This window comes from Diabrotica virgifera, chromosome 9 (genome assembly GCF_917563875.1).
Source record: "Diabrotica virgifera virgifera chromosome 9, PGI_DIABVI_V3a".
In the NCBI taxonomy this organism is placed as follows: Eukaryota; Metazoa; Arthropoda; class Insecta; order Coleoptera; family Chrysomelidae; genus Diabrotica; species Diabrotica virgifera.
In genome coordinates, this window is record NC_065451.1 from 181,424,271 (window position 1) to 181,441,301 (window position 17,031).

Genomic DNA, 17,031 nt, shown 5'->3' on the forward strand with positions numbered 1-17,031 from the left:
ATTTTTTAATCAAAAGTTATTTGGGTTCAAAAATTGCAATTTTTCGATTTTTTTAAAGTTCAACCGCGTTTATCTCGAAAACTGTGCATCCTACGAAAAAACTTGTAGAAATATTTTTTACTTAAAATGGCCCAAAAAATACAAAATATTGTTTTGTTTTGCCAAAAATCGCTGTTATTTGATTCCTCAAGTTCTTGGTCTATAACAATCTTATCGACATCCGGATCAACTGTTACCCAAAAAATTCGTGTTCTACGGGTCAAAATACATAAAAAAAACTTGAGTAAGTCCATCTGAATTAACGAGGCCGTTGTACCCCCCCTGGCGACAGGACTAAATTGTGACCGAAAACAATTTAATAATATTACCATTGTAATAAACAGTCTATTTACCACTGTATTTGTTTTTCTTGATAAACTTTTATATGTGAAATCTCATTTCTGAAGAAATAATATTACAAAAATGATACATATGTATATGTGCAATATATAACTATATTTTTAATTTTTTCATTGTTGTATAAATATAATAATAATAATGTTACTTCTTATTATAAAACTTTTTCTTCTTGTAGTGACTATCCGTTTTGGATGTTGGCGACCATCATGGCAATTTGGCAAACCCCATTTGGAAACAGAACCAGGAAGGAGAAGGATTACCTTGCTAGAAAATTTACGTACGTCGTTCAACACAACAACTACAAATCTTTTTATAGTAGCAGTACCGATTTAGTGTGCAAGTACAGATTGCCATGATGGTCGCCAACATCCAAAACGGATAGTCACTATAAGAAGAAAAAGTTTTATATTGTATAATAAGAAGTAACATTATTATTATTATATTTATATAACAATGAAAAAATTAAAAATATAGTTATTTCATATATTATATGTATCATTTTTGTAATATTATTTCTTCAGAAATGAGATTTCACATATAAAAGTTTATCAAGAAAAACAAATACAGTGGTAAATAGACTGTATATTATAATGGTAATATTATTAAATTGTTTTCGGTCAAAATTTAATACAAGTTAAGTACGTAAAAATTTTCCGAGCGCGCGGATTTGAAGCGAGCCGTGCGATTTGCAAAATTCGGCCGCTCGCAAAAGCACTGATTTTAAAAATAATTTTTAATAATCAAATGTAACTATATTTTATAATAATTTTTATTTTAAGATAATATAAGTCTTTCTTTAGTCAATGACTGTAAAATAATTTCTTAATTGTTATAAATAAAGGCACTACGATTTAAGAAAAAAGAAACAATTATCTCGGCTTCAGTTGGTTGTAGAAAATTTGTATTTTTTTATTAATCTTCGTTTCGTCTTCAGCAACAATAATCTGTAAGTTAGAAACTCATAGGATGCACAGGGCCGCTTCAGCTCTAAATGTTTATAACGAAATTTGCCCCCTTATTTTCAAACCCAACATTTTGCTCGGCTTCAGTTGGTTGTAGAAATTTTTTATTTTTTTATAAATCTTCGTTTCGTCTTCAGCAACAATAATCTGTAAGTTAAAAACTCATAGGATGTACAGGGCCGCTTCAGCTCTAAATGTTTATAACGAAATTTGCCCCCTTATTTTCAAACCCAAAAATTAGAGGTTTAAAAATGTTTTATGCATTTATTTACATCAGAATATGAACATATGACTCTTTAGAAGGAGATTGGATGTTTCACCAACACTCTAACGATTTTTTTTCAAAAAGTTATAGCCTTCGGCATTTGACCTCTTGGGATAAACAATTTATAATATCTAAGCAACAAATTCGTTAATCCGGCCTTACAATTTATTTTATGTTTGGAATTGAAAGTGCTTCATTTTAAAGCTTTAAAAAATAAAAAAAATTATTTGTACAATAAATAACGCAATTGTAAAAATCGGCCATTTTGGACCTTTCGCAGGCTGTTTTGCAATAACCAATAAACGAAATTAAACTTACCATAGCTCAAATTGTAGGTTTTTTAATTTACTACAACTTTCTATTAAAAAGTTTTTCTGTAGAATCAATATCCTTAGCTGTAAAATTAAAAATCTTTAAAAATTGCAAATTTAACAAATGAAAATCGCAATAAAAAAAAGCTCACAATATTTTTGGTCACATTTTAGTAGAAGTTATTCCTGGCATCGTCCTTTACAACACCTGATAGGTTTCAAAAATTCCTGAATTATATCCTGAAATCGACCTATTTTTAACCCACAGCCTGGAGTATTTATACTGTTCGCGTGTTCGCGAGTTTTTAAATCAGCATTTTCCTGGGAAGTGGAGAAATAATATAGTGGCGCCCAAGGTCTCCACATCTTACACCTCTAGGTTTTTTCCATGAGATATATGAAGCATATCAAATGAGGTATAACCAGACCCATTTGAAGACTTTGAGCTTACCTTTTGAAGTACCATATGCTCACAGCTCCAGCTATGACCATGTGCTGGCAACCAATAATAAACTGAGCCATCCATAACATACCAAAAAAGTTATACCATCTTGTAAACTTCATCCAACCATCTTTCTTGTAATAGAATACATTAGCTCTGGTTTCCGTTAGAGTTCCAGAGCTTTCGATCCAAAGGCAAAAGTAAAACCAAAGAGCGACGGTTACACCCAAAAAGAGGAAAGTCTAAAAAATTAAAACAATTAAGTTAATTCAGATTATATTAATAATTATAAGTACAGTCATTGAGGGAATAAATCATCGTTCAATACATTTACTCTATTTTTGTTAAAAAGTTAGAAGATTTGAAGATTAACAATCAAAGATCTTTTTTACTAAAACCAAACTGTTGTAGTGTACCTACGTAGTGGTCCGATAAGTACTTAGCTTCACCGCTAGATGGCGCTACTATCGCAAGAGAAAACTAACAAAAATTCATTCGTAGAAGAAAAACAAGTGTTAACATCTGTTTTATTAAAAAATGATTATCCTTTATTGTTTATAAATAAGGAATTGTCAAGATTGGATCAAATGGAACAGAACAACTTAGAACGGGATCCTATAGCATTCACAAGAAATAATACCAGGAAAATATCAATACCATATATAAAAGGACTATCCGAGAAACTTAAAACAATAGGAAATAAATTCAACATTTCAACAACATTCAAAACAACAAACACGTTGAGATCTATTCAATCTAAAACTAAACCTAACAGTGAACAAGAAAGAACAAAGAATTGTATTTATAAAATACCTTGTGAATGCGAACAATTTTATTTAGGTGAAACCTCAAGACCATTAAACGTTAGAATAAGTGAACATCAGTCTTATATTAAAAATAGAGAATTTGATAGATCTCAAATATGTCAACACGCATGGGATAATGAACATAGAGTTCAGTGGAGAGATTCAAATATAGGCCTGAAAGAAACAGATAGTAAAAAGAGAAAAATCAAAGAAGAGGCTTTAATTATGCTAAATGAAACCAATTGTGTCGCAAATTCCTCGGTAGAATGCAGTAGGATGTGGTTACTCATACTAAAAGAGGAAGTCAATAGAAAGAAAATACCAGGATTAGTAAGTCAATAACATATCGAGTACATATTTTATATTTTAGTATTGTTTATATATCTATGTATTATTAATATTATTTATAATTTAAAATAACATACTTATGTACATATTAAGGTCAGAATTTGGTATTAGCTTTGAGAGTAAACTAAAGTAAGACCTAATACTTACGATGTCGGGATAGTATCACGAGGTTTTTTCCTGGTTTTCCCTCGTGATTTACTATGGAATCTCTAGCGCGAGAATTTTACTGTCGCCATTGCATGTGGTTATCTTTTTAAAGACAGATCACACGTTATGTTTTTTTGTGACGGATATTCTTGAGTTGGGGTTGATTTCATGTAATCGAATAAAGTCGTCTCAGGAACGCAACTCATAAATATTGGCAATATCATTTTAAAGTCTTCTACGTAAAAATGTTATAATATATGTCTGAATTGCCGATATAAATGAGTCAGATTAAATAAATTATTAGAATAATTTTGTTACTAAGCAACGACATTTTTGTTTAATTCATTAATATTTTTTGTATTTTGACAACGACACCCGATTTGGGCGTCGAAACGTTAATAAAATCATTTGTTTAGTAAAATTGTGGCTTATTTCCCATCAAAACTAGTTAATTGATAATCTCAATTACAGTGAGATCTTCTCCTCACTCACTCTTTACGTTTAAATATTATACAGTCGTGCTCCTTGCTATGTCTTGTAGGTACTCCTGCTTCGTCTGACTGATACTGAAACTCGGACTGATATATGTAAATTCATACATGAAAACGCCAACGAATGAAGTGGGAAGTAAACAGAAGACATTCGTTGTCCTTTTCGTGGCAGACGGAATAAATACGAGTAATGGTAAGGACAAACAGATGTATAGTCCAAGAGATTAAATTTCAACGTTTAAGATGGCACGCCATGTTCATAGACTCCCTAGTAACTACCTTACCAAGTTAATCTGGGAGGAAGCTCCCGACAGCAGTGGCGACTCGTGACCTCAGTATGCGGGTAGGCGACACATATACTTCGGGTAGGCGACAAAAAATATCCTACAATTTGTAATACATTTTGAGCCGTCTTGCAATACTAAATGTAATCTATGAGCGCAACAATGTGTAAAAATTGCTTTTGGAGCATCTACTTTAATTTTTGATTGTAATCCGTTTAAAGAGCCAGCCATTACACTTGCACCATCGTAACATTGAGCAATTAATTTATTTTTGTAATCGTATGGCTCAAGCACGTTTGAAATTAAACTATATAGAGCGTCTGCAGATCTATTCTCGCTAATATCAGAAAACCCTAAAAATCTTTCTGTTACCTGACCAACTTTGTTAACAAAACGGATTGTTAAAGTACACTGTGATTTTTCGGTTATATCAGTAGTATCGTCCGCTAGTATAGAAAAAATTGACTTTCATTAATTTTGGTTGAAATTTCATTTTTTACGTAATCGGCAAGACAATCTATTAAATCATTTTTTATTGTTTTTGACAAACCCGTGAACACCCCTTCTATTTTTTAACATGGTCCTGAATTTCCTGATCGCGTTTAACTACTTAATTAAAAATTTCTTTAAAATTACCCATGTTTGAAGAATTATAGCTCTCATCACGACCGCGAAATGCACGTTCTTGTTTTGCTAACAGAATTGTAACATCAATTTCTTCAACTTCTTCAATCTTTTTCAACTTCTTCATTATATATCTTATTAGATAGAGAAATATGTCCAGTTTGTCCAGCTAAAGCACCGTCAATAGTTTGTTTATTTTTTTCTAGCCGTTTTAAACCTAAGCAATTGTTTAAATGTTCTTTTGAAGATTCATGTTTTTTTACACTAGCTGATAAATTTTTCAAATCTGAATATCCCTGACTCACCCAAACATTTTGCTTCAAATTTGAGAGCAACAGACAAGGCCAACAAAAAAGTGAATTTTTAAAATAACTTCCGCTTAGCCATTTATGATTTTCATACCATATTGTTTTAAACGATCTCGAAAATGGTCGATTGTCTTTTGTCTTATCTGTTGATAAAATTGTTAAATTTGGTAAAGGCCGGCCCATTGAAATAATTTCTGATCTTTCTTGATTTTGGCGCCTTGAAAAAGGCGTCTCGATCAAACTGCATATTACATCGTTTAAAATATTCATATTCGATGACCAAAGTTTTTCCACCAATAAAACTAACACACCTACGTTTCAACAACGTCAAATATTACTTATTTTATTTATCTATCAAATAATAATTTACTCTTCGAATAAATTGATAAGTTAACAATAATTAACCTCGCTTTAAATTTTTAATTATCTATATAATCTAATAACACAATTCGTCAGTTTAACTTTAAATTATTCAAATTGTATTGAAACACAATAAAAATATAATGGACGACTGACAAATAACTATTCACAGATTTATTTGTCGTTAGTGAATTATTACTAAATTAATATAAAATTAAAATGCCCTTCAATAGACCGATCTCAAATTTGCCTGTTTAATATTCAGTTTTCATAAACAAATTTAAATTGTCCTACCTAGTTTTATTGAATACTTAACCTACTAATAACAGCCAAAATCAAAAAACAATTATTTAAAACAGTTTCACAAGACACAGGAGAAGCAACTGATAAAATTTTGTAGGTCCGGCTATAAGGCTCTGTGTCTATCCGCTCGTTCAAAATCGTGGACTACGGTCGCTATGCAGACCTGCAGCAGACCTTTAGTTCGCGTAAACAGAGAGAGATCGCACGTCAATTCGGTGTTGGCGTCGTTCTATTTCAGGCTACGTTTCCAAGTGCCTGACCAAGGAAGAATATAGAATCTTATGCAGTACTACTAATACTACAAGGAGCATACAATAATTATAACTACGGAGAAAATTTTTTGGATATTTTTAAAAATAATTTGGATAATTTTTGCTATTTTATTGTAGGTATTGTGTCAAAATTTATAAATTACAATTTTGAAATAAGTAATTTATATTAATAATTTATATTATTGTACTACATTTGAAGAGGGTAGGCGGCGCCTATCTTGCCTACCCCGACGGGCCGCCCCTGCCCGACAGGAGGAATGTCCTTAGGACGTCCACGACTGCGTTGGAGAGATAACATATGGTCAGATTTAATAACAATGGGGCTGCCCACTGACCCAGCTATCATGCTTGGACGTTCGAGATAAAAGTGAGTTGTGCAGTCAGCCAAGACCTACCCCGGGTTGTAGTACTACTTATTTTATTTTATTTATTTTATTTAGCGTATGGCATCTGGCACATTTACATTTACATATATTTTGTATAAGACAATACATAGGTTCACAAACGTACATATAACTTATTTACATAGTCTATCGACTCTGGAGTCGCCATCAGGAAATCGTCTGACCTGCCATGATATGATCTTGTGGGACACTGTTCTGTGATGTGATAGATGGTTTGTGGTTGTCCACAGTCACAGAGTGGGGATGGTCGTTTACCCCATTTGTGCATCATGTAACCACATCTGCCGTGTTGGGTTCTGATTCGGTTCAGCATAGACCATATGTTGCGTGGTAAGTCAGAGCCTGGTGGTTTTTGTGTGATGCACGGTAAGTTGCTATTTTGTTGTTCCATCCATTCTCGAGTCCATGTTGTCGTTAAATTGAACTCATTTTCCACAGCAACCTTTGTTGTTTTTATTGGTGGTCGTCTGGAGCGTAGACGGTTACCGTTGGCGGCATCTATATCTTGATGGATTGGCAGGTTCTCGTTATCTACTATCTTTCTGTAATCACTAGTGAGTGCGTGTATGCGTCGTAGTTTGGGTGGTGGAATGTGGCTCAGTACTGGGAGCCATTGCGTAGGGGTGGATTTGATAACTCCAGCAATCATTCTCATTGTATTATTCAATTGGGCATCTACGTTGTGTATATGTGGGCTGTTAAGCCATGCTGAAGAGCAGTATTCCGCAGTTGAGAAGACTAGGCCCATTGCAGATGATCGCAAGGTGGATGCCGATGCCCCCCATGTTGGAGCCTTTATTTAGGGAAATATTTTCCCACTATGTGTAAGTCCGCCGTGAGGATTTCTTCTGTTTCTTCAAATGACTTACACCTTGTTGCAAGGACCCAGTCATCGGCGTAACCAAACTTTCTTGATCTGGTTTCTGGTATATCAGAGATGTATAGGCTAAAGAGAAGAGGAGCCAGGACAGATCCCTGAGGCAGTCCATTCTTCAGTTTCCTTGGGGTGCTGATGTCAGATCCCATGACCACTTGAATCGTTCGGTCGGCTAGCATGCTGTTGATTATTCGAGCGGTGGATTTACAGGGGATTGTACGGAGGAGCTTGTATAACATGCCTTCTCTCCAGACTGTATCGTAGGCCGCTGTTAGGTCTATGAATGTGGCTGCAGTTTTAAGTTTTTGCTGGAACCCTGCCTCAATAAATGTGGCAAGTGAAAGAACCTGATCTGCGCAGGTTCTTTTGGGTCGGAAACCTGCCTGATCGACCGATATTGTTTCAAGCAGCTTTGGGCTGATTATATTGTAGATAAGGCGCTCTAGAAGCATAAACGTCACCGATAGTAGGGCTATTGGTTGTAGTACTACGAGAAGAATATAAAGAAAAACTTACCAGAACTGGTTCCAACAACAAAATTGGCATCGCTGCAATAGCTTTCCCTGCCTCTTCGAATAGCTGCACTACTAGTTTTATCCTATTTCTCATTACAAAAATAATCAGACTTATAATAACCGTAGCGATCGTCGCCAATATTGCAAAAGCCAAATAGGTATTCGACTTTCTTGCATCTACATCTGGTAGCAAAGAAGAAGGCATGCCATCATTAGTATCCTTTGAATGTTTCCAGAGAATCCTGAAAAAATTAAAAAATGGGTACCACAAAGCTCCGTATTGAGGCCCTTGTAGTGTATTTACACACCATAAGAGTATCGTTCCTATTAAACAGGTCGCCAAAGAACCTAAGAGTACTATCCATACAACCACTCCTACTAGGTATCTGAATAATACTAGGAGCAAAGATGATAATACTGAAACAGAGTTCCAATTATTAAAAACTATTATATATCTTACGGTAAAAGTAGATAATTGGAATTTGTATAAAATTACCGGTAATTATATACAATTACAGAGCCGACGGTAAATGTAGGAAATTATTTTCAATTATCTACTTTTACCGGTAATTGTATACAATTACCAAGGACCAAGGTAAAAGTAAGTAAAATGATGAAAAAAAAACAATACATTCCAACATCTATTCAAAAAGTGTGATTTTTATTAAACGCAATTAAAAACAGACACATTTTGTTAACCTGAATTGAACTTTTTTGCCTGAATTAATACTATTTCTTTACTTAAATACTATTTGTTTTGAGACGGCAAACTCTCATGGAACTTGGAATTACACAACTTTACATTTTTTTACATTATTACACTTATCTGTTTCACATTTACTTTTGCAAGCACATCGTTTTTCTAACATACTCGCGCAAGAAAATGTTTAGCTTTGGAACATTGTCTAAAGAAATTATTGATTCTTTGCAGACGGTAAATTTATTTCTGCTATACAACTGTGGCAGTCGCTCTTCTTTAGTACCCAATTCGTATAATTCGTTTTTGATGTTTTAAGCACTTTCTTCGCTTGCTTTTCAAGACCTTCCTTTGCAAGTGTCCGTTTAATTGCAACAGAATCTCACCTCTTTGAAGAAAATAGTTTTTCTAGAATCGCATTAGATTCATTCACTGATGGTTGCTCAGGTCTTTCTGGGTATTGTTCTATTAGAAGCTCATTGCTTTATCCACTTCTGCTTTTTCACGTTATTCAGAATCAGGACCAGACCCGGTTTCTTCTACTTCCAAATCTTCAGTCGGAATATTGCATCTTCATATTGCTGCATATATAAAGCATCCTCTGGCAGTGAGGAAGTTTTGAAACCAATTTTGGCAGGAAGCCAAAACATAGCTTCATACGGACTGCACATGATGCGAGAAGGGTAAGCTTAGTTCTTGGCAATTTTACAGATCGAAAGCCTTCCGACAACTTGTTTGTTTGGTTGTTTTCCAACCAGGAACTTAATATACTTTCAATGTATTTATTCGCAACAGATCCTTGTGACTGACTGTGTCTTGGCTTACCATGAACTATCTTCAAATCTTTCCACATGGAGCACAGTTCTTGTATAATAATGTAATAATGGTGCTTGTTCAAGATGTGCACCGAATGTGTAAAGTGATCTTGGTAGACAAAAAGGAACTTGAATTAATTATCTGCTTGGGCTTGCATATCTATCAAATCTATTTGACATCTACTATTCATTTTTTTTTTGACAGTATAGGTTGCACTACTAAACCTTTTTTGGGAACTTTAGATTTATTTTGGCAAGTGTCATACAGATCCAAATAGATCGTTATGGTTTCTACAGTTATGTATTGTGGCATTCCACTTGCGTGTCGATCGTTATAATTTGAATTTCTTACTTTTACAAAGATCTTTTGGGAAATGTATACAATTACCGGCAAAAGTAGGAAATAAAGTTTTTTTAAATAATATTTCCTACATTTACCGTCGACTCTGGTAATTGTATAAAATTACTGGTAATTTTACACAATTACCAGATTATCTACTTTTACCGTAACATATACAGCGATGAGCTCGCTAATAACCGACAAAACAACGCAAAAGATGGAAAACAGATTAAGTTGTGCGATAAAAAGAGATGAAACTATCAGAGGTGGGAAATTTAATGATTGAAACCTATAAATTCACATTACATTTGATTGTTTCCCACCTTTAGACGTAGCGGACGAGTTTGGCAACTACGACTACAGTTTTAGTTGACATACAATACTCCTCTGATACGTCTAAAAGTGGGAAAGAATCAATATAATGTAAATTTATAGGTTTCTATCGCTAAATTTCCCACCTCTCCTAGTTTCATCCCTTTTTATCTCACAACTTATATGTTTTCCATCTTTTGCGTTATTTTTCCGGTTATTAGCGCGCTCATCACTGTATAAGTAAAGAAATGACTTAGCAAGTACCATGCATTTATATACTGGTACAAAGTTTACCTAAAGCAATAAGGCAGAGGTAACAAATTTCAGTCCAACATATTTGAAAGTCTTCTGATACTTCCTAAAATGAAAATACAAAATAACAAATCATAAATAATTATTATTATTATAAAATGAAAGACTGTTTATATTTCTTTCTGTTTCAGAGATGACCATCATTCTCTTACACACGTTTAACCCTTTTGGGATCTTCAGAGAGGCATATGGTCTGCCCTAATTCAAAAATAAACCCAACTGTCTCACTAAGCTAAATTATAAACAATAATTTGCTTTTAAACGGTGTAGGTGTAGCGACATCAATAGAAAATTAGAAATCAATAAATGTCTTAGATCTGAAAATTAATTAAGCAATTTAAAGGCAGACGACGCAATACGTCTGCGTTACGTACGGCATCTATGCACGTTAAGTATTTATTATATTACGTTAATTTAAGTTAAGTACGACAGTTATGTAAGAAAGACAACAAGGGACAAACAAACTGGACCTGAAAAAACTGAAGATCCAGGAATGTAAAAAGAAGTTCGAACAAGAAGTCGCAAATGAGTTAAGGACGCTAGAACTGCACTCCATAGAGGGAAAATGGAGTAATATCAAAACAGCAGTACTGACAGCAGCAGCGTCCACCCTGGGAAACAAGAAAAGGAGAGAAGAGGAGCATGGTTTGATGACGAGTGCAGGCAATAAATAGAGGAAAGAAATGAACACAAAATGTACATAACAAGAAGAACACGGGAAAGACGAACATTATTTGAAGTCGCAAGACGGAAAGCAGACAAGATATTATGTAGAAAGAAAAAGGGAGCCTGTGAAAATAAACAAATAGAAAAAATGGAAGAAAATTTCAAAAACAACGAAATTAGAGGGGCTTACGAATACCTAAAAAAGATAAGAAGTGGGTATAAACCTCAAACAAGTCTATGTAAAGATGAAAGTGGGCAAATAATTAGTGATCAACAGAAAGTCACAGAAACCTGGAAGAATTATTTTCAGACCCTACTTGGAACACAAGTAGACATGGAAGATGAAATGGGTATGAACTACGTAGAAGAGAATGAATAGTAGGTAATGGAGTCTACTCCATTACCTCCAACTATACATAGAGGAAGTTCTCGAAGCTATTAAGGCCCAGAAAAACAATAAAGCTCCGAGAGTTGACGAAATACCAGCAGAACTTTATAAGGTAGCTGGCGACCACCTAGCAAGTCACATCCACGCGCTCATCAAAGACATATGGCAAGAAGAGAAAATACCCGACGACTGGAAGAAAAGTATAGTATGCCCGATCTATAAAAAAGAAGGCAAACTCCAGTGCAAAAACTACCGTGGAATCTCTCTACTATGTAGAGCATATAAATTCCCCACGTATATTATAAACCAGCGGCTCCAACCACTAGCAGAAAATATTATTGGAGAGTATCAGACGGGCTTCTGACAGGGAAGATCGACAATGAAACAAATATTTATAGTCAAACAGATCTTGAGCAAATCATGGGAACACGATATTGATGTTCACAACGTGTTTGTAGACGTCAAACAGGCATACGACTCAGTCAAAAAGTATATTGGCTGAATTGGCAATACCACACAAGTTAATAAGACTCATTAAAGCCAAAATGGATGAAACTCAGGCATGTGTACGAATACAAAACCACCGGACAGACTTTTTTCAAAATTTCGCAGGGACTAAAGCAGGGAGATGGGCTGGCCCCAACATTGTTTAACCTGACACTGAAGTATGCGGTTAGGCAAATGTAAACTGGACAAGGAAACCTACTGACCAACCGAACGGTTCAACTGGCCGCTTATGCCGATTATATTAATATTATGAGTAGAATATCAACAGGAGCAAAGGAAACATACCCAGAGTTAAAATCACAAACAAAAATGCTAGGTCTGGAAATTAACACAAAAACTGGAAAAAACAAAAATAATGACTCAGACGAGAAGAAATATAGTCCCACAAAACATTATAGGTAGATGAAGATGACATTGAAACGGTTCGAAAGTTTACATACCTGGGAGTAGAAATATATGCCGACGGATCAGAAGACGGAGAAATACGGAAGAGAGTAACGCAGGCAAACAGTTTGCCCTCTCCCATATATTTCGGTCTGAAAGTGTCCACCGAAATACAAAGATGAGGATCTATAAAACTTTAATTCGACCAATAACATGCTATGGCAGTGAAGCTTGGGTCCTGAAAGAAACATCCAAAAACAAATTCAACACATTCGAAAGGAAAGTACTGAGGAGAATACTAGGACCTCTGAGGGAAAACAGGAATCTTCAGAAGTCGATACAACAACGAACTTTATCAACTTTTTAAGGAAGCACCCCTGTCAGACTTCATTAGAATACAAAGATTGCAATGGGCCGGACATGTGATAAGAATGGGAGAGGATAGGCTACCAAAAAGAGCACTGAATGCTAGAATTCAGGGAAAAGAGACCGGTTGGAAAGCGAAGAAAACGCTGGGAAGACACAGTAAACAACGACGCACAAGCCCTTTTAGGAGTCCGTGTATGGAAAAGAGCAGCCACAGACAAGCAAGGGTGGAGACAAAAAATAAAGGAGGCCAAGGCTCAATTTGGGCTATAGTGCCGTAGAAGAAGAAGAATTTAAGTTGCCACCACTCAGACAATTAATGACATTCGGGGATACCTTTCCTTTCTTGACGAAGTAAGTCTAAAATGTTATTGAACTTGTTTTATAAACATCATCTTCAAGTTTTTGTCGAAGTTTTCCAACTTTTTCTTTCTTTAGAATGGCGTTTTTTCTTTACTTATTTCAGATGCCTCTGAAGATGCTCTAGGAGCGAAAGTATACTTGGGCAAGGTTAAATAAAAACTCAGTGTTCGATATCTTCCTTTTATTTCGTAAACAAATAATTAATTATGATAATTAAAAATGAACAAACATTTTCAATTTCGTTGCAACACGAAACCACAGCCGCATCATTATTCCAGTTCAATCAGAGAGTTCAGACTAAGGAAGATGAGGGAATTTTACAATTTATAATTCACGTCCCATCTAGTCAGCGCGGTAAAGTTCCAACGAGAATGGTTCCGTTCGTACTCCAATCAGAGTAAACATGTAAATTAAAAATAAATAACCATTTTCAATTTCGTTGCAACACGAAACCACAGCTGCATTAATATTCCAGTTCAATCAGAGAGTGCAGCAAGCACCTCTACCGGTTTCGAAACTTATTAGTCTCTCATCAGGAGGCACATATGCTGCTCTCTCAGACCCAATTAGGACAAACCCCGGCGTACAGTCACGGATTGCAACGAACGAAATGGCAGGGATGCCCTAGCGGTAACTGCTAGCAAAAAACAAAGTTTTCAAGAAGGTTCCCATTGTATTCAATCTGGTAGGATGTAGACTTACATTTTTGGATGTTGTTTTATGTGCTGTTACCAGAGAAGAAGCTTTCAAGAAGGTTCCCATTGTTTTCAATCTGGTAGGATGTAGAGCAACATTTTTGAATGTTGCTTTATGTGCTATTAGATTGAAAACTTAGTTTTTTGCTAGCAGTTGCTGCTAGGGCATCCCTGCCATTTCGTTCGTTGCAATCCGTGACTACACGCTGGGGTTTGTCCAAGTTGGGTCAGAGAGTGCAGCATATGTGCCTTCTGATGAGAGACTAATAAGTTTCAAAACCGATAGAGGTGCTTGCTGCACTCTCTGATTGAACTGGAATAATGATACGGCTGTGGTTTCGTGTTGCAACGAAATTGAAAATGGTTATTCATTTTTAATTTACATGTTTACTCTGATTGGAGTACGAAGGGAACCATTCTCGTTGGAACTTTACCGCGCTGAGAAGATGGGACGTGAATTATTAATTGTAAAATTCCCTCATCTTCCTTAGTCTCAGCATCCGTTATGGCTTGCAAATTGTAGAAGCCTCGGAGGTGTAACCAGAGAAGGTTCCCATTGTTTTCAATGTGGTAAGATGTAGAGTAACATTTTTGGATGTTGTTTTATGTGCTATTAGATTGAAAACTTAGTTTTTTAATTAATTAATTTATTTATAATCAATTACTAACTGAATTCAATTTTCTTATAGTTTTACTTCTATCTGAATAAAAGAAATCAAGATTCGATGGAATTTTACCTAGATAAATTGACCGGTTGTGGAGTGCAATCTTAGGTTCCGCCTTGTTCTAAGGCACGAATTGAGGTTGTCACCAGAATCTTGGTTTTAACGATAGAAGTTTTAGATTTTCGGATCTAAAAGACGGATTTTCGGATCTATATTCTGTTTTATATATTGTTCTTCCATTATATATTTGCACATGCATGAAATTATTCACGCATTTTTATACTATGTCCTTTTTTTACTCACAGAGACTAGTATTGCAAAAGAGGACTTTTTAATTGCTTCTCATGTGTTTCGAGCTTCTCTCATATGTCGTAGGTATATTAATATTATACACGGACTATACGCTTCTAGAAAAGGGATGGGAGTATAACAGACCCGCATACACAATCTCTTCATAGACTTTCGACAAGCAAATTATTAGATAGCGTAGAAAGAAGCCGAGAAAGCGAAACTAAACAAAAATATCGGAGAGGACCACAAAAAATCAAGTGGTGGATGCTAAAAGATGAGAAGGAAGGTCTATTCAGGGAAAGAATAGTAGAAAAAATATGTTGGAACATGAAAGGAAGCCCTAACACAATTTGGAGAAAAATGGCCAATATTATTAGAGAGACGGCTATTGAAATACTTGGGAAAACGCCAGGAAAAAAGTTTGAGGATAAAGAGACTTGGTGGTGGTCAAATGAAGTACAAGGAAATATAAAAGAGAAGAGAAAATTATATAAAAAGTGGCAAGAAACCAGATCGGACATAGATCTTCAAAACTATATGGTCGCCAAAAAGGAAGCGAAAGTAGCAGTAGCAAAAGCCAATGCAGAAGCGTATTCAAACCTATACGATCAACTTGATACCAGGGAAGGCGAAGCAAAGATATATAAAATACCCAAACAGAGAGCAAAGAAAGCAAGAGATTTTAATCAGATTAGATGTATCCGAGATGAAAATAATAAAATACTAATTCACGAAAAGGATGTCAAAAAGAGATGGAGAAATTATTTTGAGAGTCTATTAAATGAAGAATTTGACAGACAGCCTGTGGAGTTAACGGGGACAGTAACAGCAATGGTTACCAGAATAACAAACGAGGAAATGGCTCAAGCGCTTCAAAAAATAAAGAAAGGAAAAGCAGTCGGACCAGATGATATTCCTGGGGAAGTATGGAGAGCATTGGGAGAGACAGGAATAAGTTAGCTAGCAGTGATATTTAATAGAATTATGGAAGTTGGACAAATGCCAGACGAATGGAGAAGCAGTATATTAGTACCTGTCTACAAAAACAAGGGAAAAATACAACAATGCACAAACTACAGGGCTATAAAACTACTTAGCCACACCATGGAAATATGGGAGAGAGTAATTAATAGACGGATACGTGAAGAAACCGAAATATCCGATAATCAATTTGGTTTATGCACGGCAGATCAACAACAGATGCAATTTTCATTGTAAGGCAACTGATGGAAAAATACAAGAATAAAGAGACCAACGCTCATATGATATTCATTGATCTTGAGAAAGCATACGATAGAGTTCCTCGAGAGATTCTGTGGTGGGCACTTAATAAGAAAGGAGTCCCTGGCGAATATGTAAAGATTGTGAGAGATATGTATGAGGGAGTAACGACTAGTGTTAGGACAGGTGTGGGAGAGACTGATAAATTTCAGGTGAAAGTAGGATTGCACCAAGGCTCGGTGATTAGTCCTTATTCATTCTCATTAGTTTTGGACCAGATAACAGCAAACTACAGGGTAGTATTCCATGGTGCCTAATGTATGCTGATGATGTAGTGTTAATAGGAAATAGTGAAAGAGACTTAGAACAAAAACTGGAGCAGTGGAGACAAGCTCTGGAGGAAAAAGGTTTAAAACTTAGTAGGACAAAAACAGAGTATTTGGAATGTTCATTTAGAGTATTTGGTGTGTTGTGTGACAGAAAAATTCCAATGAAGCTGAAGGGAAAATTCTATAAAACAGCCATAAGACCGGCTATGATGCACGGAACTGAACGTTGGGCAGTGAAAAAGAAAGAGGAACAACGATTGCATGTGGCGGAAATGAGAATGCTTAGATGGATGAGTGGAGTGACAAAGATGGATGAAATTAGAAATGAGTATATTAGGGGAAGTCTAGGTGTGGCACCAATTGATGCCAAAATGAGAGAGCATAGGTTAAGATGGTTTGGTCATGTTCAACGTCGAGACGTTCATCACCCAATACAAAGAATAGCTGAAGTGCAGATTCCTAGAAGGAGTAGGAGGGGAAAACCAAAGAAGACCTGGGGGGAGACGATAAGGCAGGACATGTTGGTAAAGGGGATTAACATTGATATGACCCAAGATAGAAT

At 35.4% G+C, this 17,031-nt stretch overlaps 1 protein-coding gene across 2 annotated transcripts in view; it reads right to left on the minus strand.

Moving 5' to 3' along the window:
• Positions 1–17,031, minus strand: part of LOC126891867 (choline transporter-like protein 1) — a 122,992-nt gene that overhangs the window by 33,480 nt on the left and 72,481 nt on the right. For both annotated transcript variants that reach the window (XM_050661194.1, XM_050661195.1), the window contains 4 exons: positions 10,577–10,640; positions 8,427–8,535; positions 8,120–8,360; positions 2,389–2,621 (listed from right to left, as the gene is read on the minus strand). In XM_050661194.1, coding sequence (XP_050517151.1) covers positions 2,389–2,621; positions 8,120–8,360; positions 8,427–8,535; positions 10,577–10,640 — 647 coding nt within the window. The remainder of the gene's footprint in view (positions 1–2,388; positions 2,622–8,119; positions 8,361–8,426; positions 8,536–10,576; positions 10,641–17,031) is intronic.